The sequence below is a fragment of the Diabrotica undecimpunctata genome, chromosome 3 (assembly GCF_040954645.1).
Source record: "Diabrotica undecimpunctata isolate CICGRU chromosome 3, icDiaUnde3, whole genome shotgun sequence".
Classification (NCBI taxonomy): domain Eukaryota; kingdom Metazoa; phylum Arthropoda; class Insecta; order Coleoptera; family Chrysomelidae; genus Diabrotica; species Diabrotica undecimpunctata.
The window spans coordinates 153,123,920-153,148,656 of NC_092805.1; the positions used below are offsets into that span (position 1 = coordinate 153,123,920).

The window sequence follows — 24,737 nt, forward strand, 5'->3', positions numbered from 1 at the left end:
TCCAAGACTTGGCTGGTCTTCCTCGTTTCCTTCTATTACTTGGATTGTATTCCATAGCTCTTTTTGGCCATCTGTTGTCGTCCATCCTCTGTACGTGTCCATACCATATTAACTGTCTAGTTTCTATTCTTTCAGAAGTTGTATGTACTCTATCTGTTTTTCTTCTAATTTCAGAATTAGGTATACGTTCTACTCTTGATATACGGCAAGCTCTTCTTAGGTAGTCCATTTCAACCGTGTCAACTTTTTTCTTTCCTTTTACTGTCATTTGCCAACATTCTGCTCCATATGTAAGAATGGGCTCTACAATTACTTTGTAGATAGTCATTTTAGTTCTCATAGTAGCTTTGTTGGACCAAAGTATCGAATTCAGAATTTGAACACTCTTCCTGCCTTGTTGCACTCTATAGTCTATATCTCGTTCCGTTGTTCCTTTACTGCAGATAATACTTCCCAAATATTTGTATTCGTAGCACCTTTTCATTTGTCTAATTTCCAAATCCGGGTCTTCGTCTTCACTGCCTATTCGCATATATTCTGTTTTAGACATATTCATACTCATCCCCCATTTTTCGTATTCATCTTTGAGCTTTCTAAGCATATAATCTGCATCTTCTTCACAGCTTGCAATTAGTACTTGATCATGTGCAAAGAACAGCGTTGTCAGATAATGGTTGTTAAGCTTCAACCCCATTCCCGCACATTTTTGTCTCTACTGGTGCAGTGCTTCTTGGATATATATTTTGAATAGGGTGGGGGAAAGACAACATCCTTGTCTCAAGCCTTTCGTTACACTTTTTATACACTAGTATAAACTACTGTTTTTAATTTGGTATTTCTGTTTAAGTTATTGAAATGCAAAAATAATTTTAAAAATCATTCTCTTTTAGGAACTATCAGCATCTTTAGATACGTATGTTCCTAAGAGTGCGGACTTATTCAGAGCCCCAAGTGCAACATCGCAAGATAATCTCATTGAAAATGGTAAGTCTACTTCTGCCTTTTAAACATCTATCTTTACAAATATTGACTGTTACAGGCATTACCTGTTAGTGGTAACTAGACTTGACGGTGCTCAGATAAGGCATAAAAGAAATGATTTATTGTATTTGCTGTTTATCTGTTCATAATGATAATAAAAATGAATATTTAAATAAGGGGCTTTGTTTGCGCAAGGTGAATATCGTTACCTTGTGTGTTGGTATTATTTTGGTACCCTCAAAATAATATACCTGATTTTTACTGTATTAACACGTCAACGTGGAAAAAAATACATATTAGATACAGATATACCCCTAAATTTTTTGTAAAGAGCAAACTAGGTACGAAACACGTTTTTCAAACGCCAAAGCCAACAAACTTCAAATCCAATCAAATGCTCGCGAATTACTAAAAAAATAACTTAACATTAAATAATCTCAACTGGTAAATGAATATTAATGATCCTATTTCCTACGATTTCTTTGCAGATTATAACACGAAAAATGAAGAATTGAACCTTAAAGGGGTATACAATACCAGGCAAGAAATGGGTGCCAACTTTAGATCTGGAGCACTGCAGACATTTGGACCAGGAGGCGGAGGTGTCGGACCAAACGGACTAACGAAGAAACAAGAACTTATGGTCAGATCGGCTATTAAATACTGGGTAGAAAGACATAAGCATGTTGTAAGGTAAAATCTTAATTATCTTAGCTATTATCAATATTTTCGTTGAATGAGAGCTACAATGTAATTTATTCATAATTAAAAAATAATAATAATAATTCTAATTAAAATTTAATATAAAAAATATTAACGTCCTCCACCATAAAGATTAAACTGTTTCAAAGCAATTGATACAAAAATTTTATTTTATATTTTTAGGTTAGTAACAGCCATTGGGGATGCTTATGGTGTTGCTCTTTTACTTCATATGTTGACGTCAACTGTTATGCTGACTTTGCTAGCTTACCAAGCAACCAAGGTACTATCTTTCTCATATATAAGATTTATATTATTATTGATACTTTTGATATTCTCTAGATAAATGGTGTTAATCCCTACGCCGCAACTGTTATTGGGTATTTGGTTTATGCCTTGGCTCAAGTATTTCATTTCTGTATTTTTGGTAACAGACTTATTGAAGAGGTAAGTAACTGAACTATTCACTTTGTTTTATACTTTTTAATCATGTAAAATAGGTTAACGAAAATTCTATTCCATTCTTAACTCCATTTTGGTCCACCTTAATTTCTTGAATTCTGCTCCATTTCTTAATTTAGTCATCCAATTTAGGGCTAAAAATTCTTTTGGATCAACATTTTCCTTTAAATATAAACATACAAATGTGCCTACCCCAAAGGTGTTTTTGATGTATAGTGTTTTTATCTTGGGCAATATATCCATGTAAATATATCGTCATTTTATGATTTGGTATAATAGGTAAGTTAAAATTACAAGCTAATGATGTATTTCACTGTTTCCTGATAACTCAAAACCAGCTATTATTAACAGATACTTTAATTCCGTCTACTGCACTGAATATTAGCTCATTTAAGTTAGTTTTAATGGTGATAGATCGCAGAAATTTGTACACGAACTTGGAATTCAAAACACAATAAAGAAGATAAAAAACAACAAAGCACCAGGGGAAGATGGAGTCGTAATAGAAGCTATAAAGATGGGTGGACGTGCACTTTTCAACCAAATAAAAATTTTGTTAAACTCTAACAGATTGTTGCATATCAGAGACATGGAACAATGCAGTAACAATTTTACTACACAAGAAAGGAGACAAGGTGCACCTAGAAAACTTTAGACTAATCAGCTTATTGAACCACATCTATAAAATGTTAACCCGAATAATTACGACAAGACTAGAAAAAAAGTTAGATTTTTACCAGCGCCGAGAACAAGCTGGCTTCCGCTCGAAAATTTTGAACAAACGGTACCCTACAAACAATAAAAACGTTAGAAAAATCAGTAGAATATAACAGATCACTGGTACTTATCTTCGTTGACTTTACAAAGCCTTCGATACCGTGAAATTAGACAGCATTATAACTGCTCTAAACAATAATAGTAGAATAGTCTTCCGGCTTACAAAGTTAATACAAACATTGTACCAAAACGCCACAATGCATGTAAAACTGCATGATACTACCAGAGAAATTCATATAAAGCGAGGTGTGAGACAGGGCGGCACTTTTTCACCTAAATTATTTTTGACGGTCCTCGAATACGCCTTTAAACTGCTAAAGTGGGAAAATAGAGAAATAAAAATAGACGGTGAAATGCCCAATTATCTGCGTCATCACTACTATATCTGCCGACGATATAGTATTATCAAAGATCTGCGTGAAGTTTAACAAATGCTACAAGAATAAAAAAAACGTATCTTCAACACTAGGTCTAAAAAAGAACATCAGTAAGACGAAATTTATGACAAATTTGGTTCCCAGCGAACATCCATCCAAAATCAAGTGGTAGAATTGACAGAAAAGTACATATATCTCAGTCATGAAATTAAAATAAGCAAGGATAATCAGACTTTTGAATTTCATCGAAATATAACACTTGCTTGGGCGGTGTATGATTCACTAAAAGACATCTTTAAGAGCAACATCCCGATAGCTATTTAACGGAAGACATTCGACCAATGTGTTCTTCCTTTTATGACATACGGAGCAGAAACTCTTACTCTCAAAAAACAACAGCACTAAAAATGAATAAAAAGATCGATTCTCGGCATGACAAAAAAAGACAAAATAAGGAACCAAGACCTAAAGAAAAGAACAGGTATCACCGATGTCGTCGAACGTATAGCCAAGCTGAAATGGAATTGGGCTTGAGACAAAGAGACTCAAGATGGATCAGAAAATTAATTGACTGGCGCCCAAGAGAAGACAAACGCAGCAGAGGACGACCACCAACACGCTGAATGGACGACATAGAACGAATATCCAAGAAATGGCAGCAACACGCACAGAACCATAAAGAGTGGCAAAAAATGGGAAAAACTTATGTCCAGCAGTGGACAGAAGGGGTTGCATGATGATGATGATCTGCTAGTCAAAGCCATAACTAAAATTATCAAAATATAATTCTAAAAATTATATTTTTATAGTTCACATAAGGTGAACTTACGTATTATTCCTGGTCAATAACTGTAACTTATTAACAAACCACATCCTAATAATAGACAAGTTCTTAGTTCGCACCACAGTAACATCTAGCAAAATTATTCAAAAATACCCAACCGAAAGGATAACAGAAATGTTGGGAGGCGGAGATGCAATAAATTGCAAATGAACACAAAAGATTGTTTATGGACGCAAATAACTCAAGTGGTTCCAAAGTACCCATTTTATGAAAAAGACCCATTTACCAATAAAATAAAATTACCAATTTTACAATATTTATAACATTTACATTTTAGTAACAATTTTATTTTGTGTGTATATGTGTAATAAAGGAATACGCTAAGCAGTAACTAATTATATCCAAAATCGTGTGAAAAAATTGATATAAAAAAAGTTCTAGGTCGAAAATACTCATGATATGCACCCTAAGGTTTTAAGCAAGCAATTTTCTCCACACTCCACGAAATAAAACTGGCATAGCATGAATAATAAATATCAGAAAGAATATGAGCTAAGAAATAAAAATATGTTCGATATATGCCGAAACAAGATTAAAATTTACGATTACCAAGTTTACGGCGTTCAACTAAACTATGGATATAAACAACACCACAATTGACACCGTACTAAATGTAGTATACGTAAAAAATTTTTTAAGTGCCACATGTACACTTTAAGCGTGTTAACGTTCATCTTCCATTTATTCGTAGTGATATCTCCTTCAATCTATCCTATGACTCTTAACAAATTTTAAAAAGATATGTACTAATTTTTTATATCAAAATACAGTTATGTACTTTTGAAATTTAAAATACTTTTTTTCACTTACAGAGTTCTTCAGTTATGGAGGCAGCTTACAGTTGTCATTGGTATGACGGATCCGAAGAAGCAAAGACTTTTGTACAAATCGTCTGCCAACAATGTCAAAAGGCTATGTCAATTTCGGGAGCAAAATTCTTTACAATCTCACTCGACTTATTCGCTTCGGTAAGTAATTTCTTTTTTATGTTTTACTACAACAAAATTTTTTAAGCTAACGAATAACCAATTTTTTTTAAAACATTTAAGAAACCAGAAAGCCAGAATATTTTACCTCTTTAAATAATAAAATACTTTTTTGTTTTGGGTATTATCAAAGAATAATTAAAATTTTTAAATTAGCTCTGCTTGCCATTATGCTAAATTCAATACTGAATTTAGCACTAAAAATATTTTATCTACAAATTAGATTCGCGCATCGACTCAGTACTAAAAATAAGAGCATGTTCTAATTTCTGGTACTAAAAAAATTAAATATTCACTAAAAGTGAGCTTATTCTCAACCAATGGTAACAATTTTTTAAACAAATTATTAATCCTTCGTAAGAAGTTTTTACATGCCAAAGGGTCTTCTACTAATAAGTCCCCATTCAACAAATTTAATATCCCTTCGCATAACCCTCCTCTCACGATCTATGTTTTTAACCTAATACGTTTTTTTTAAGAAGAGTATGATTTTTTTCTTAAGCATTATTATTACAATTAAACCTACTGCATATTTTAACTTTATTTTCACCATAATTATTTAACTGTGTGTTTTGTTTACTCTGATCACATAAAACAAACTTCATTGTCAGGTTATCAATACAAAATTGGTAAAGCGCATGCCTACATGCTAATTAAAATTAATATAGTTGCAAATAGAAACCCACATTTTTCATACTAAATTGACTCGCACAACTAACTAAATAATATTTTTAGTACTGAAATTAGCATAATAGCAAGTGAACTTTATAGAAAAAAAATTCTACTTCTAAAGACAAGCCAAGAAAGTATAGTTAGAGTTTCTATCTTATGTTGCTGACCGTGTAAAGACTACGCTATTGTACTGGCAATTAATATTAACGTTGAAGCTTTCTATGACTTAAACTATTGTGATTTTGAAACTGTTTAAAAAATTGGTTCCAGCTACCTATATTTTAATACTTTCTACCATAGTTATCTGTGTTTTGCTTCGAAAATTGGGATAATAAGAGTTACATATAATTCAATATGGGATTAAATGTTGGTAGAGGTATCGAAGGGATTGTCCTTTTGCTAAAAAGGGCGAACCGGTAATATATCCGGTAAGTGCCTAACTGATAGTAACGAATGGATCACAGCTGATCTAAAAAGTCAGCTAGCTCTGCTAATAAATCCTACCTCCTACGCCCACAAAGATATAAGTAGCTTAATTTCCGGAAATATAATTAGGGCGTATTATGGGAGTACGTTATAAAGCAGAAGGTGGGTGGAAGGCGAGTATTATCGCCTTATAATCAGAACACACCAGCGAACCTCTACCAAACCACACAGAGGCAGCGTGGTAAAAAGCACCTCATAACATCTAATATAAAAGACACATTTAAATCATAGTCCTCATTCTCCGTATGCCCAAATTTCTTTTGGGATCAAGCCAGGAGAGCAAAGGGTGCTAAGAACCTGCAGAGTCGAAACTGCTACCCAAATGAAACAAGAATACTTTATATACCGTTTTCGTTATCATATTAAACCAGACTGAAAAATTAAAATGGGACGTCATAGGAATCAGCGAAGTAATACGGAAAGATAAAGAGCTATCGTAATAAGCGTAAAAAACACATTTTACTACCAAGGAACATCAACGGGCAGAATAGGCCTTATTGGATTCCTGATCAAAAAGAAATGGAAACGAAGAGTAGTAGAAATAACTAGTTTTTTAGATAGAGTAGCTAACTCAACTTTACAACTATCAAAGGTATACAATATACAAATTTTACAAATATACGCCAAAACGATTACTTACACTGACGAAAAAATAGAGGAACTACACATAACTAAAGAAATAAATAACAATAAGAAAGAAAGCCTTCAAGAAACAAGTCATGGGAAAGTATGGAGTCGGTGAGAGAAATGAAAGAGCAGAAAAACTGGTTCAGTATGCATACTACCAAAACATGCCTATTACAAATATATTTCATTCTATATTCTATTCTGTTGCCTATAAGAAAAAAATCTAACTGGAATAGGACTTAAAAAAAAGTCTTACATATCAATGTAATAAATAAATTTCAAATAGGTAGGGACCATAGACCAACAAGAGTAAAAATTGTTTTAGATCTGAAACTAAAAAGAATAAAATAATCACAAAACTAACAATAACTGGTGTAAATGTTAACAATCTAAAATAAAACTCAGATTATTACCGAAGGACCATTGACGAAAGATTACGTGACCACATCGACAGCTCTTAATTAATGTAGCAATTAAAGTAGCAACATAAGAGAATATAAAATTTTGTAAGACAGTAATGAAAAGTATTAGGGAAGATATAAGAAAATACAATAAAAGACTGGTAGAAAATGTAATCGATAACAGAAAAAAGTATAAGAAAATTAGAAAATTATTGATCATTGAGAAACAGCAAACGGTTGCCCTTACAAACGAAAACACCAGAATTAGAGATAGAAATAAAGTAATACAACTCGTCACCAAATTCTACAGCAAAATATACAAAATCCCTAAAAGACTAAAAGAAGCAATCAGTAATCAAGAAGATATACCAAAAGTACTTCCAGAAGAAGTAGAATCAACAATTACAAAAGGAAAAATCGTAAAGTAGCTGAAGTAGATGGCATAAGAATGGAACTGCTTAACTACGCTAGCAAAAAACCTAAAAAATCTTATCAGACATATTTACGAACTGCCCAAAATCAAGATAGATACCAGGCCAGAATGAGAATATAGCAAATATTCTCATTCATAAGAAAGTTAGCAAAGAGGATTGATATTCTTTGCTACCGATAACTACAGTCTACGGACCGATAATTCTACTGAACTAATCCTATACAAGATATTCACAAAAATCACCAAAAATATGATAACAAATGCATTAGATGCTGCACAGCTAAGAGAGCAACGTGGCTTCAGAAGTAAATTAAATTCCCTGGATCATATCCATACGTTTCGAGAACTAATGAGTAGAGCTGAAGAATATGAAATTCCTGTAGCAATATTCTTCATAGATTTCAAGTTCGAACCTTTCGATTCTATTGATTCCAATTCAGTAACAGAAGCTTACAAACCGTATATAGAGACTTTAGCAAATGTGTACAGAGAAGCAAAAGCTAAGAAAAAACATTATGGAAACACTCCAGAATTTTCCACTAACAGAGGCGTCCAACAAGGAGACGCAATATTACCAAAGCTCTTCGTTGCAACTCTAAAAAATATATTCAGCAAAATTAACTAGCAGAACAAAGGCCTATCCATTATTGGAGAATACCTCAGCCATCTAAGATTTGCAGACATCGTTCTGATTGCTAATAATCCTGCAAAACTATAAGAACTTATAAGTCACCTAAATGCAGATAGCAATAAAGTTAGCCTAAAAATTAACTTAAAAAAAATATAAACCGTATACAACGAGCTAGTGGATATGTACAAGATGTAATAATAAACAAACCTGCACTTAAGACAGTAGACGAGTATGTAAACCTGGGACAATTATTACATAAATAATACTCCTTACTCCCAGAAATCAACAGAAAAATGAAACTAGCTTGAACATCTGTTGGTGGAAATACAGTTATATTCAAATCGAAGGTGCCACTTCATCTAAAGGAAAAAGCATTCGATCAGTGTGTACTACCAATAATGACATACGGCTGCCAAACTTGAATAATAAAAAAAGAAATAATACACAATTAAATCGTTAAAGTGGTAGTGAAAGGGACATTTAGCAAGAAGAACTGAGACTTAGACTGGGACGCCAAGAGGCGCTAAGAGACCAAGATGACGTCCAAATTTAAGATGAGACTATGACATAAGGAAACAAGCCGGTACAACATGGCCCAGAAAAGCGTATATTAGACAATCGTGGGCAGAAATAAAGAACGAGTATATAAGGGAGGTTCACCATAATCGGTAGAATACGCTGAGAATGATGATGATATTTGATGGTGATACCATATAGTAAAATATCTACTAAATATTTTTGTACATAGCTTTTTAGTATATTTTTTTATAACTAAAATTACTACAAAGTAATTTTAGTCCGAAATTGGCTTAAAGTGTTTCTTAAATAGTACATTTAGATATTTTTTTAAGTTTGTACTAGAGTTCCTATATTTTCTTTAGGTACTTGGTGCTGTAGTTACCTACTTCATGGTGTTGGTCCAACTCAAATAATCATTTTACAAGCTTCGGTGGGTTGTGTGCCTTTTATTTAAAGTGTACCTGAAAATAATGCTGGTTTAAAGAAAAAAAGTGATATTGAAAAATTATATTTAAAGACGTACTTTTTATAGTTAAGTTTGTTAAAATGCAATAACTGAAAAATATTTTGATAGCTTTAGAGTTTAGATGTTTTAGTATATAAGAATAATTTACGATTATTTAGTGTTTAGGGTAATTTTGGACCAATTGTTTTTGTTTACGGTAATTACCATTACGTTAATACTAATTAATAAAAACGTAACAAAATAGTGTGATTTGCAATGTACAATGTGAGTTTTGAGTTGAAAAACCGAAAGTACTAATATTAGAGAGCAAAAAATGCGGAGATTCAATCAAGACAATGTTTTGTCATTTTTGCTGTTAATTTTTAAGTACGATTACTATGACAATATTACAATATACAGGGTATCCAGAAACTCTCCTGACAAACGAAAACCGAAGATTCCTCAAATAATTTCAAGACGATTTATCCCAATTCCCCCTAGTCTGAAAAAACTTCCTAAGGGTAAGGGAGCTAGAGCTTTTTGAAGATGGCGCTTTGCAAGTAGTTTTCTTTAATTACTGTAGAACGTTTCTATTTAGAAAAATAAAAACAGGTACGAATATTTATCCTTCAGAGTTGAATGGACCGCCGGAGTGATGACGTAGATTTTATTGACATCCGCTAGAATCCGTCAGAATTCCGTTTTACAGAATCTTTCCGCTTTTTGCAATATCTAAATAATAAAGCATGTTGTTTTATAAAAATAGCAATAAAATGCATGTATCAGTAAAGTAATGTTCTTCTTCTTAGAGTGCCATATCAATACGGAACGTCGGCGACTACCATGCTTATAATATTGTTATACTGATCTCGGTCTTGCGCTACGTGTAGCAATTGGTCCGCTGTCAAACCTGTCCACTGCCGCAAATTCCTCAACCAAGAGAGTTTCTGTCGTCCTATCCATTTCTTTCCTTCGATTTTACCGTTGAGAATTAGCCGAAGGAACTCATATCTTGGTCCTCTGATTATATGTCCAAGATATTCTAGTTTATGCCTCTTAATAATATTTAATAGAGTTCGTTGATGTCCCATTCTTCGAAGAACTTCTTCGTTTCTGGTTCTGCTAGTCCATGAAATTTTTAGTATCCTTCGATACAACCACATCTCAAACGCCTCGATTTTATTCATGATATCGGCATTTAAAGTCCAAGTTTCACATCCATACAAAAGTACAGACCACACGTAACATCTTGTAAACGTTTCACGGATTTCCAAATTTAATGAGTTATTGGATAATAGAGGCTTGAATTTTTGAAATGAGTTTCTTGCCTGTTTAATTCTACATCGAATTTCGAAGGATGGATCCAGATTTTGGGTAATCCAACATCCAAGGTATTTGAATCTCTGAACTCTTTGCAGCGGTTGTTGGTTTAATATCAGTTGGGTTGCGCCGATATCCACTTTACTGGTCACCATGTATTTAGTTTTATCGATATTTATCGACAGTCCCCAATTTGTGCATTCCATGTCAACTCTATTGATTAGCTCCTGCAGATCGTCGATGTTTTCAGCTAGAATCATAGTATCGTCGGCGTACCGTATATTGTTAATTATTTCTCCTCCTATGATAATTCCTTTTTGATCTTTTAAAGCTTCCCTAAATAGATTCTTAGAATACACGTTAAAGAGGGTGGGAGACAGTACACAGCCCTGTCTTACGCCTCGTTCAATACTGAATATCTTTGATTCTCTATTGTTGGTATTAATAATGGCTGTTTGGTTCCAGTAAAGTTTGGCAATAAGTTTGATGTCTTTCTCATCTAGTTGGATGCTCTGCAAGGCGGTAAAAGTAATGTTAGAATGTCTTATTTTAAACTTTTAAACTATATTTCATAACAATTACACTAAAGAACACTGAATTATGATGGTATTATCGTAAAAAAACTATACTTAAAAGAAAAAGCAGCAGAGGAAGCAAAATGTTTATAGAAAAAACTTTATAGAAATTAAAAAGTCTTGAGATTGGGCATTTCAACTTTTGTTTGGAAAGTAATAATACCAATATGACAGCTATGACGTCACACTCCGGCTGTCCATTGACTTCATTAATTGCGAATTTCTAGTACCGTTCATAGCCGTCCGTTTTGGATAGGTCAATGGGTATTTTAACGCCTAACTTTTTTGTCTGTCACTTTCAAGCATTTATGATACCAGATTAATAAATTTTTAGATATTCTATTACTAAAAGGTGCTCTTTCTTTAAGTCTATAGGATACACCGTTTTCTAGAAAAATCGATTTGAAAATTTTTAAGCAGGCAAATCGCCTTGTAGCAGTACTTGTACCTTTGTAAAATGAAAGGATATACATTTTCATGTGTAAGATATTTCTTGCGGAAGTTTTAAAAAAAAATTTCGGGCCAATTCTTTTTAAATGCATTTATTTTTTTCGAATTCTAAGAAATCTAACAAATATTTTTGAAAAATTTAAACGCATATTGAAAGACTATATTATTACCGAGGGCCGAAAGTAACTTAGAATAAACAAAAAGTTTTTTTGAATAAGATATTTGAAATTAAAAATCACACTAAATTTTCTCTTCTTTTTGACCCCCGTAACATATTAAAATAAACATTATTGAAGTTTTCATGGACTTTCGGCCCTCAGTAATAATGTTTACTTTTATTATATGTTTAAACTTTTCAAAAATTACTTATTACTTTTCTCAGGATTCGAAACAAATTAATGCATTTAAAAGTCATTGGCGCGAAATTTTGCCCCTACGCTCTAAGTAACATAATGAGGTGCTGTTACATCGTTATGTCGCTCTGTTTCATTATTTTTTGGGAACACTGAACTTGTTTCTCCTAATCTTGAAATTTTTAAACGTATTTACTTTAATGCTTGAGCGTTACACCTCATTTAGCAAAAAACTAAATGTATATCAGCGTATTCCTCATTAGTAAAAACCATTTTTGTTGAATTAAAATTATTGTTTGAATATAACAAAGTAAAAACTAAAAGAGATAATTCACAAAATGACAAGAGTTTGACAATGAAAAACGTAGATTAGAGTACTGTTAATAGTTCAAAGCCTACTAGTGCAAAAAATATTAATTTAACTTTCGTGACGAAAAAACGAAAAATTTTCAAATCGATGTTTTTTGAAAACGGTATATTCTACCGACTTAAAATAAGAGTACCTTTTAGTACTAGCCTACCTTAAAATCTAATAATCTAGTATCACGAAGAATGCTTAAAAGTTATAGACAAAAAAGTTACGTGGTAAAATTCCCGTTGACCTACCCAAAACGGACGCCTATGAACGGTACTAGAAATTCGCAATTATTGAAATCGATTTAACTGGAGGATAACTAATCGTACCAATTTTCATTTTTCTAAATGGAAGCTTTGTGGAGGTATTAAAAAAACTACTTACAAGACGCCATCTTTACAGAGCTCTACCCTTAGGAAGCATTTTCGGACTAGTTGAATTGAGCTAAATGGTCTTAACATTATCTGAAGAACCTCCGGTTTTCGTTTGTCAGGAGAGTTTCTGGACACCCCGTATATATTGTAGAGGACATATAACTATTTGTTTCTCTTTCAGCGCTTGGGTTACTTCTTAGTCTCTTGTGTTAAGCGATCTAATGATCCATGTGGTAACTCTTATCTGGGTTTTGGACATTTTTTTCTTTACATTGTTTCTTTAAGTAGTACTCTTTTTTAGGATTGGTGGGTTACTAACATTCCCAATCACATTTACTATTGCCTTTCATGTTTTTCGGTCCTGTGCCAGTAATTCCCATTGTCGCACTCCCATTTTCTCCAGATCTTAATTGACTACATCTTTCCACCTTCTTCTAGGCCGCCCTACAGACCTTCTTCCCTCTGGCCTTTCCCAGAACACATTGGTTATAAGGTGATTATCGTTACTGCGTATCACATGCCCTGCCCATCTGAGTCTATTGGCCTTTATATATCTGACTAGATTTTCTTTTCCGAATAGAGACTCTAGCTCGTTATTGTATCTGCCCCTCCATTCGTTTGTCCCGCTGTCCCTGCAAGGGCCATATATCATTCGAAGAATAAGAACATTCTTAACAAGATAATTCTCAACAAGAATTCGAAGAAGAAAAGGTACCATGGTACCATAATGAAAACTTTTTTGTTACCATAATGGCAACTCCATTTTTTCTTGTAGTATTTGTTCTCGATATATATAAAACCTAAGCAACAGTTCAGAAGTTCCCTTATCCTGTTCAATAAAACTCCGAGAGTTCGCTTATTTCTATATATCCTCTGTTACGACTTTTTATTCTACTATATTTATTTCTCCTGATTTCCATATCCCAGGTTACTATTCTCATTGCCTTCCTTACCCAAAAAATTTATTTTCTTCCAGATACTAATTTTCCACAAACACGTGCTCGGTAGCAAATTTGATATAGCGCGAATATTTCTTAACAGTAGGGTTTTGATTGGCAGGTAGAGTGGACGATATTTTCTTTATGAGGGGCTATTTTTTCAATTTCTATGGGGCTATGGTTCTAAAGTTTTCAAATCAATTTTGTGACCTGTGTAAATATAAAGTTGATCTAGAGCTGAAATTGAATCTGAATTGCGAACAGAATATAAACATATGTTGCTTTAATATTGAATAGTAATTGTTCTGTGATTTGTTTAAACATATAAATATTAACGTACTCGTATTTCAGCATTTTTTGTTTAATCGATAATCAAAGTTGCTAATCATAATATATGGATGACTCTTTTGAGGTTAAAAATAGCAAATTACAAACTGATTAAATTTGCAAATATATAAAGTTACATTGCCCTGATCTTATATCAAAACGATTGTGATATGACCCAATAAATTTTCCACAGAAGAGAAATATCATGACTATTATACGTAGAAACAGCCATTTGGAGTCATAATAGACATGATAGTTGTTCTAGTTAGACCAGAAAATAGGTCACGAATAAAACCGAAAATTGGTTAAAATTATAGGTATAACTGAAAGCCAAATACTAAGCAACAGTAAAACTTCAGCATCAAACTTAGTGATTAGTAATGTTCACAAAATTATTTTATTCCTTACCTCTTTTATTATTTAGGACTTTTATACTTTTTGTATTTACACTTTAAGTAGACAATGTAGCTGCCGTTTTATGCGCAAAGTTATTAGTTGCTTAGAAATATTTCAGGGATAGAAACTTTAGAAACTATTATAAGTACACTATAAAAATAAGTTTAACTTTAACTTGAAAGTTTCAAATTTATATAAAAAGTATTATGTATTATTAACAACAAAAATGTATAAGACAAATTACATCTCAAATTTATTTCATATCTTCATATGTTAAAAAACTATTGGGAACAAAAGTCTACACTTAAATTAATAACATTATTGTGAAATAACACTGGTTATATGCTGATGAACTACTAAGAGCTTTTTACGATTAATTTATTTTTCGCCAAAAACCTCAACGAAAATGAATATTGCATATCATTGTATGTTTCATTCGTGGATTTTCCGAAAGCATTCGATACAGTAGGGCATTGAGCAATAATAGGTGCTTGATAGACCGAAAGAATTGATTATAGATATATACACTTAATATAATATATACGACATGATATGATCGAGGAATAATACAAGCACAATGAAGAGGAAGAACAAAGCTGGTTCCATGCAGGAAGATCGTGCACCGATAACGTATTTTGTCTTAAACAAATAATAGAAAAAAGATCGGCTAAGAATCTAGAAACTCATATTACTTTTGTAGACCTGCAAAAAACATATGACAACATCCCCTTAACAAAACTGTGGACAACGTTGAAACGATCTAACATCAACCACACATTGATAATTGCTGTACAAGAACTATATGGAGACTCAAAGGCGAAGATAAAAACAGGAAAATATCTAACGAAAGAATTCCTGGTTACAAAAGGCTTGCGACAGGGATGCTGTATCTTACCAACCTTATTCAAGATTATGCAGCGGCATTGGAAAGATGGAAAAGAAAGGTGCATAGGATGGGTATAGAGCTTAGCAATGAATGTATATATACACTCCAGTTTGCTGATGACCAGGTAGTGCTAGCGACTGACTGGGAAGACATGCAGTACATGCTTAGAAAACTGATAGAAGAATATAACGACTGGGGAATGAATGTCAATACAACAAAAACCAAATATCTTTGTATTGTAAACGAGTCAGATAACATAGACCTCGAAAACGGACAACATATTTCCTGCTGTCAGAGCTATGACTACTTGGGTGTTGCCTTTGACAAAACAGGAACTGATACACGGGAAATAGAAAAACGAATCGCTCAAACAAAGAAAGTCTTAGGATGTCTCAATGGTATACTGTGGAGTAAAGAGATATTGAAAGGAAGAAAATTTAATATATATGAGACCATGATTAAAACTACTCTTCTTTATGGCGCTGAAATATGGAGAATTAGTGAAAAGAACAAAAAGCGAATAGAAGCAGTAGAGAGGGATGCAATGAGAGGATATTTAGGTATTTCCAGACGAGACTGAATCAGAAATGATGTAATAAAACAACGTATGGGAATAGAAGGAAATATAACTCAAGATATAGAGGAGAAACAATTAAGGTGGTATGGGCATGTTCAACGGATGCCAGCAACAAGACTCCCTAAAAAAGTAGTAGAATGGCAACCGATAGGTCGACGGAAAAGAGGAAGACCCAGATTAGAATGGCAACACGGCGTAAACAAGTCCATGAGCGAAAGAAATTTAACAACAAACGACTGCGAAGATAGGAAGAGATGGTGTTTAGGTATCGGACAACGTCGAAAGACGTTCTAAACCGATGTATATATATAATATATACGACAAAGCAAAAATATGTGTTAGGTGTATCGGAAAAACTGAGTCAGACAAAGAGATACCATATTACCAAAACTGATAACCAAGCACACGATATGTTTAAAAAATGGGCTGAGAAAACTGTAGTATTAATATAAACAGCCAATATCTAAACCTTTTACGATATGCTAATGATATGGTGCTTGTATTTATAAAAAAGCAGAATTCCAAAAAATTATTGAAACATGAAGTAACAAATCAAGAATAATAAGAATAAAGATGAACTGTGTTAAAACATAAAATATGTCCAACTAAAATAAAGACCACAATATTACAACAAGTAAATGAATATGTATTGCATTTGGACACATTACAAAATTGAACACGGAAAATAAGAGAAGAAAATTAAAAGAAGGAGCAGAGTTTGGTATACTTATTATATATTAAAGGACAAAAATATCCTTAGTACCTAAAAACGAGAGTTTTCGATGTAGTACCTGTGTACTACACGAAGTGTGTAGTAGTATCTATTCTTACGTACAACTGTCAAACTTGGGCATTTATTAAGGATAATATAGAACAGATAGCGAAAGCGCAATGATCTATGAAAAGTCAGATGCTTAACATGAGGCAGTCAGATAGTAAAAGAAACATCTGGATTCGTATTAGAACCAAGGTAAAAGGCGTGTAAATTCAAGCAGTAAAACTAAAATAGTAATAAACGTAAAAGAGAAAAAACACAACTTAAACGGTGTGGTAGAATTAAACGGACATTTGCTAAACAAATTAGCATGGCTATCTTCCTACCATTTAGAGCGTACTAAATCATGTAATTATTTCCAAGTCGAAGGACCATTTACTAACATGGGAAATAAGAATACAAGCATTTTAAACAATACGTAATTTGATGATTGAATGTTACTACAACTAAGTTAATATCTAGCCAAAGTTTTACCGCAAAGTTCTTTTATAGAAACCGCCGATTCTACACTAGTCCGCGACACAGTACACGAACACTGACTAACAAATTAACATGTTACTAATAATTATCACTTGAACTAAGGAAGTTCTCTTTAATATTAATATAATTGATTAAGAATGAGCGTTTAGCTTTTAACTATAAGCTATGTAACAATAACTAGGTAACTACTTAACTAATAGTGATGGGCAATATGAACGCTAAAGTTGGAGAAGACAATATTAACTTAGAAACCGTAATGGGCAAACATGGCCTAGGAATGATGAATGAAAACGGAGAGCGCTTTACAAATTTTTGTTCCAGTCATAGTTTAGTTATTGGTGGAACGATCTTTCCACATAAAAATATTCACAAGGTAACATGGACTGCACCTGGCCATACAAGAGAAAATCAAATAGACCACATCGCTATATCAAAAAGATGGAGATCATCTCTTCTTGATGTACGTAATAAAAGAGGAGCAGACATCGCAAGTGACCATCATCTCGTAATTAAAATCAAGATGACAAAAAACAAAACCACGCGAAACACCAAGAGACCAACATACAATCTAGATAAACTAAAAACGGTCCCAGGAAGACATATGTTTAGAGAGGAACTTCAACTCAAAACAAGAGAACGTGAAATAAATAGCTGGGAAGATTTCGCAGATGTTTTGACAGAAATAGCTGAAGACAAACTGGGTAAAAAAGAGAAAGATAGAAAGGAATGGATATCAGATGAAACATGGAATCTTATCGAGGAAAGAAAACAACGAAAAAAAAGATATCCTGCAAGCAAGAACTATAGAAAGAAGAGCACACCGACAACAGGAATATCAAACAATAAATAAATCAGTTAAAAGAAAAGCAAGAAGAGACAAAAGAAGGTGGGCTGAAGAACTTGCAAAACATGCAAAACATGAGAATTGAGACAAATCGTTCTCCCCTCCTCAACCTATTTCGTTAAAGACTATAAATTTTAAACACATCCAAAAACAGATCACTTGAGAAAGGCGCTCTGCCGAAACAGCTGTAGTGATAAAATATTTTAATAAATTTTGTAAAAGTTTTGAAAACAAAGTTTTCAGTGTTTAATTGTCATATTAACTATGAATTTAAATTAATTAAATAAAAATTGAGTCAAAAATGATTTAGTGAAAATTGAAATTAAAAAAATATTACCTACATGCCGATACAAGGATTATTATTAAATTAAATGTTTGGGAAAACATAGTTTTAAAGTCGCTATGCTATACTGTTGACATGTGATTATCGGTTTTACTGCAACTATTATTAAATAGTTTTTTAATTAAAGATGGTAAATATTATTAAAAATGATAAAGCCACAACACTTAAAATATGTCTCAAAACACTAAAAATATAAGTTTCCAAAACTAACGATACAAGGAAAAATAGAGTGATATAGATCACCTGCTCGTATATAGTGTTCTTGACTACAAAACATTAGTGGTTTACCATATTTATATTCGTATATACACTTCTGAAAATTGTAAAAAACGGCAGACAGTACGCCGAAAGAGTTACTAAGAAGAAGAAAGGAATATAGATTTGAAGTTATCATAAAGCGTGAAACAGTGGAGATATGCTACGTAAGAACTAAGTTTTACACTTAATATTGGGATAAAACGACACGAAGATTTCAATTAAACTGAAACACAACTTCTGTATAAACAGCTATTATCTGTTGCAATAAATGTTAGGTAGTTGCAAAGAAAATGAAGAAGGGATGTATTTGCTTTTCGTGTCCAGACGTGGTCGTCATTTCGAGTAAGAGCTCAATGTGTACACTTATGGATAAATCTTTAATGATCGACATTATGTCGCTTAATTTTAAATGTATTTAACATTTGGAATGTACATTTAAAGGTGGGTACACATATGCGAGCCGAACTGTTCGCGAACTATTCGTGAGCTGTTCGCGAAGAGTTCGTTGAAAATATGTTTATGTTCAGGCTATCCAATACCCTAAGTATCTAATAACAAACCGAGAATTAATTTACTTCGTTATTCTAAACATTTCGGTATTTTGTTTACATTATCTGTTATTAATTTCTCTCGTTACTTTTGAATAAGCCGCGCTAGTTCAGCAATTTTGTTTAACCGAATGATCTCATCGCACACTTAGCAGAAACAATTTGTAGTCTCGAACTCCGTCCAAATTTAACTGCGAACATTCTTTGTGTTCGTCCCAAAAACAGACAAGCTGTGGTTCCTGACGAGCAACGAATGAACAGCTCGCAAGCGGTTCGTCCCGTCGTACAAATTAACGAATATAGCGTTCACAAACGGTTCGCGAACAGTTCTGCTCGCATATGTGTACCCGCCTTAAGGTTTTTATATCGGTTTAATTAGTGGGTTTTAGCTAATGCTTCAGATATTACTAATTAAGTTTTGGTACAACTGAAAACGTGTTGAATAATTTTGTAAAGCTTTTGGATATTTTTATAATTTTAAAATTATACACAAGCTTTACATTTCATTGTAAGTTTTTTTTAAACTATGATAATGCAGCGAACAATTGGAAGTTTTCACTATATAAATATATTACCTCGTTCCGCTGTTACAACTTTGGTTTCGTTTTGGTTTCTTATATACATATTTACCAAAATTTACTAAAGTTTAATACTGTTTATTCTAAAATATTTCAAAGGCATTTCTTAACGTAAATAAATAACCTAAAGCAAAATTGTGGATTTTTCCAACAAAATGGGATATCTCTAAAATACGGTTACTTTCTAAAACTTGACCACAGCTCTGAGGATGGCTTTGTAAGCCAACAGCGCTCAGCTAGGAAATAAATTTTACACACTTAAAAAATACTTTTTTTTTTCATTCTTTGATTTGTCATAAGGGTCTACGAAACCATATCAGACGTTTCACTTTTTATAATATTTATTCCAAAGTACTATCATCACACAACCAAATATTCTACCTCAAAAATGAACTCATGAAAATTTTTGGGATGTAGCTAGCCATTGAAGTAAAATATAAATTTGAATATTTCCAACGACACTTCTATTTTCGGGCATTCCTATGTGTCTTATATATAGTTTATAAATATAGTTTAAAACATAGTTTATAAATATTTATATATCATTTTATTTAAATTTGTAAGGGGAAGTATTTTATTAACGCTATTAAAACTCACGTTTGTTCTATTTTGTAGAAACTTATGTAATATACTGGTTGTTTCAGAATGTTTATTTAATAAATATTACAAAAAATGGTGTTTTTTATTGTTTTATTTTATATTTTTTGTTTTACCTATATCATTTAAGAGGGGTTGTAGTAAATGTGCTGTTTTTAAGTTAAGTTTATCTGAAGCGAGATTTCAGCAAATTGTTCGTTTTGATGTATTTGTTAGTACTTGTCGGTCCAATAAGACTGACTTACTGAAAAGGTATTGATTACATGCTGAGCAAACTTAAAAATAATACGAGCTGGCAGGAATAAAAATGAACGTAATTAAAACAGAATACCACATAAGCAATACAAGAACAAACCGATGATATACATCAAAATCATGTTGCAGTCTCTTCTTTTGTGAACATTTTGTTTTTTAAATTTCCCTGATATCTGTAAATACAAAAAAAAATAGATAGTTTTATTATTTAACATGTTTTTAACTGTAACAATGCTAAACTAACAATAAAATATAAAAATAGTAGGCACGTAATTTCGTTGGAAAATTTACGGGAACAGTAATATTGTAACCTCAGAAACCTTTTTTGGATGGTGCTAAAAAGGTCACCAATGGAGATACTACGGACGACAGCCAGATGGTTTGTGGAGAGCGATTTGTGGGTTCGAAACTAGCTTTTGGAACCGGGTATGGGTCTAACTAACGAAATAAGTAAAGATAGGATAAGATACATTAGAAAAGACACAGAAATAAACAAAAAGAAAAGATAGGATAGGATAGAAAAAGGGCGCCACTTAACTTTTTGGGGTTCAAGGGGAAAGTTAAAAAACCTTAGGAACGAAAAAAGATAAGGAAAGATATTTATATTAGAAAAAACACAGAAATAAACAAAAAGAAAAGATAGGATAAGATAGAAAAAGGGCGCCACTTAACTTTTTGGGGTTCAAGGGGAAAGTTAAAAAACCTTAGGAACGAAAAAAGATAAGGAAAGATATTTAGGTTCTGAGACTAAATCCGGGGAAAGATATTAACAGTTTATTATTAAATAAATTTTGTCAACACACCACATAAACAAATACTAAATATATTAGGTGGACTTCGTCCACCTACTTACCTACGAAACTTCATCAGCCTGATCTTTCTCCTGGTCGAAGGTATAATAATAATTTAATGTAATAAGCAAATATTCAGAGGTATTATTTTATCAGGAAACTTATTGGGAGTCGAGAAATAAAATTCATGGATAAAACAGAACAATATATTCAACAACACAATAATATAGGTAGCTGAATGTAACCATAAGTAAAAAAAAATGCACCATCAATTAATAAATGGTTGTATACCTATGGAAACAAACAGTATTATGATCAAAAATACCTTTACAGATACAATATAAAAAAGTCATGCACAAATTAAATTATCAGCGAAGAGAGCCTGGTAGTATTTAAAAAAAAATCAACTAAAGCTGATTAAAGAAATCTCTCTTCGCTGTTTATGAGCTTATCTCGAGATAACGGGTACAGTAAATTTAAAAATGGATAGCAATTATAGCAAATAAAACAAAATTAATTAAATCCCAATTTAAAAGAATACAAAAAGAGTACAAGAATCTTGTGGTATAAAAATGAAACCAACCCGCTCCGTGAGAAGTTCTTAATAACTGATTAAAAGTTAGTATGAAAGACTGAAATGTTCTTTTAATTAAGTTGATAAATTCGTAGTTAACCTTAACTACAGGTGAAAAAATGGTTGACGCAGATTCGTCCAGGATTGAGTAATATGATTACAATATTATTCGCCCAGATATTTGAAGGTAATATGATTACGATAACTTACAATAAATCTCGATGACTGCTGCACCATTTCACTGATTCTACTATACTTTACTTGTATCAGGCACTAAAGTTAATCAAAATAAAGATACGTTATAACAATATTTAATCTAATATAAATATAAAAAATTAAATACAGGTTGATCTATTTAAAAAAATTGAAAAAAAATCGTAATTTCGTTTTGCAGTTCACCCTGTATACAAACTTTAGTCACTGATTTCAATTAAACTTAATTTAAAAACTACAGTATAATGTTTACCTTATAATATAAAACAAATTATTATTATTATATTATTTATGCATTACTTCTTTATATACATGGTGTTCATTTCATAGCGATTTCGAAATAAAAATGGTCATAACTTTTTAAATTCTCTGTGTAGTAATGCAAAGTCTAATATTCTGAGAACAAGAATTATGAGAGGAATATAAATATAAAAAAATATATAGGGTGTCCCATTTAAAAAATTGTACGTTTGCTATATCACGTAGTTATTAATAACCCTGTAGAATTCCACATATTTTCCAAGTATGAAGAATATCATTGCCTACATTTTTTCTAAATAAGTTTTTTGGATATCTTGCACCACAATGAAATTATCGACCGACGGCACACTAAAAACTATCCCTGTATGTCTAAGAGTTTAATTATAGAATAATTATCGGTACCACATGAAAAGTCCTCGGGAAAAACGTATTCAGTCCATTTTTAGAAATTTTGTTTTATAACGCATTCTGGTAGTTTGTTACCTCGGGGGAACAATTAAGGGTCTAACCACCTTCTGATATCCCCGGGTGCTATGTAGAGGGCTTCGAATATACTGTCGAGAGCTCCTCTACTTAAGTCCATTTTCGTGTTATGGACTTAGAAAATATTTATCTTCGGTGTCTTGCCTTGAAAAAGGCAACATATTTCTTACATGACAATTTCTTCGTCGAAATAAAAACACCAAGTTAAGTTGAAACAATTCTCAGCCACAGAGTATGGAAAATAAATGCAGGAAGCAGAGCCCCGAGAGCACTAAGCTCTCGGTGAGCCCGTGAGGAACTGCTCTGGCTGACCTAAAAATCGCCAATATTTATATGCGCTGTTCGAGCGATAAATAGGGATTTCCAGGTCAAGAGCCAATGGGGAAATTCGAGGCGGGGCGATGCGCATCGAAATGCGCACTAGTCCACAGACTATCGCATTCGATGACAAGTTCAATGCGAGTACTACGAACCTGTCTACATCACACGCAAACAACGTGTTCCGTCCGTGAGATATTTTCGTTTCTAATTTGGAGGCACACGAAAAGAGTGTGCTTAGTCGCTTGCCTAAACGCAAAGAACGTGTTCAGTCCTTCCTTGGAGCCATTGCAGCAGTTCGCTATTGGTTGTCGTTGAGTGAGCATCAGTCAGTATTAATTAGTAATTAAAAATAGAGACTGTAATTTTAGATATTTAGTAAGAGTAAAACGAGGCAATATTATGTAGGAAGCTCCTGTTTGCAAGAAGGCTTTCATATCCTTACATGGTATTTCAAGACGTACGCTAGATACAATATAAAAAAATTCTTTAAAAAAAAAGGCTTGCCTCCTAGGGACCAAAGAGGTCGCCATTTAAATTGGCCCCAAAGATTGTGCGATGAGAAAAAACAAGCAGTCTATGACCATATATATAAACTCATTTAGAGGTATAAGAAGCCATTATGGCCTCAACGATACTGAAAAAATTTACCTACCTGAAGATTTATCGATATCTAAATGCTATGAACTTTACAAAGAAAAATATCCCACTCTTCCTGTATCGTATGAAAGTTAAAGAAAAATCTTTAATAATAAATTTAATCTTTCTTTTGGATACCCCCAAACAGATACTCGTTCAATATGTGACAAATACAATGCGGAAATTAAGAGTTTAAATCTTAAACTCACTAAAGCTAGTGACGATCAGAAACAAGTGATTGAGAGTGAAATTACTGCCCTTGGAAATGAAAATAAGTTAGATAAATTAAGAGCAGTGTCGTTTTATACAAGGAAAAGAAATGCAAGAAAACTATGTTAATCAGATCCTAACAAAGAATTTGTATGCGTGGACTACCAGAAGAATTTACCCGTTCCAACCATTACATCAAATGATTTCTAGTATAAGTGACAGTTGTCCTTTTACAGTTTTAATATACATCAACTTTCAAACCGGGATGCAATATTCTACACATACGCCGAAGATATAAGAAATAAGGGTGCAAATGAAGTCATAAGCTTTTTGAATCACTACATGAGTGAAGTTCTTAATCCGAATGTAAGAGATTTTTAAATATTTTGTGACTCATGTTCGGGACAGAACAAAAATAACCCCGTATTTCTGTTCCTGTATCACTTAGTTCATGGTATTGACAGACTAGACAAAGTTTTAATAACGTTTCCCATCAGAGGACATTCTTATCTGGAATGCGACAAAAATATTTCCTTGGTCAACAAGAAAAGCATAGTTGAGACCTCAAATGAATGGAATGACGTTTTTAGAGCAGCACGATCAAACCCCACCCCATTCAATATAATTTCAGTTCAGCAGGATATGATACGAGATTAGACCTCTTTTTTAAAAGCAA

The 24,737-nt window shown here is 32.7% G+C and overlaps 1 protein-coding gene across 1 annotated transcript in view; it reads left to right on the forward strand.

Moving 5' to 3' along the window:
* Nucleotides 1-10,936, forward strand: part of Orco (odorant receptor co-receptor) — a 37,146-nt gene extending 26,210 nt beyond the window's left edge. The window contains exons 6-11 of the mRNA XM_072527214.1: nucleotides 891-984; nucleotides 1,470-1,674; nucleotides 1,867-1,966; nucleotides 2,026-2,130; nucleotides 4,956-5,111; nucleotides 9,261-10,936. Coding sequence (XP_072383315.1) covers nucleotides 891-984; nucleotides 1,470-1,674; nucleotides 1,867-1,966; nucleotides 2,026-2,130; nucleotides 4,956-5,111; nucleotides 9,261-9,311 — 711 coding nt within the window. The 3' untranslated portion in view covers nucleotides 9,312-10,936. The remainder of the gene's footprint in view (nucleotides 1-890; nucleotides 985-1,469; nucleotides 1,675-1,866; nucleotides 1,967-2,025; nucleotides 2,131-4,955; nucleotides 5,112-9,260) is intronic.
* The last annotated feature ends 13,801 nt before the right edge of the window (nucleotides 10,937-24,737 follow it).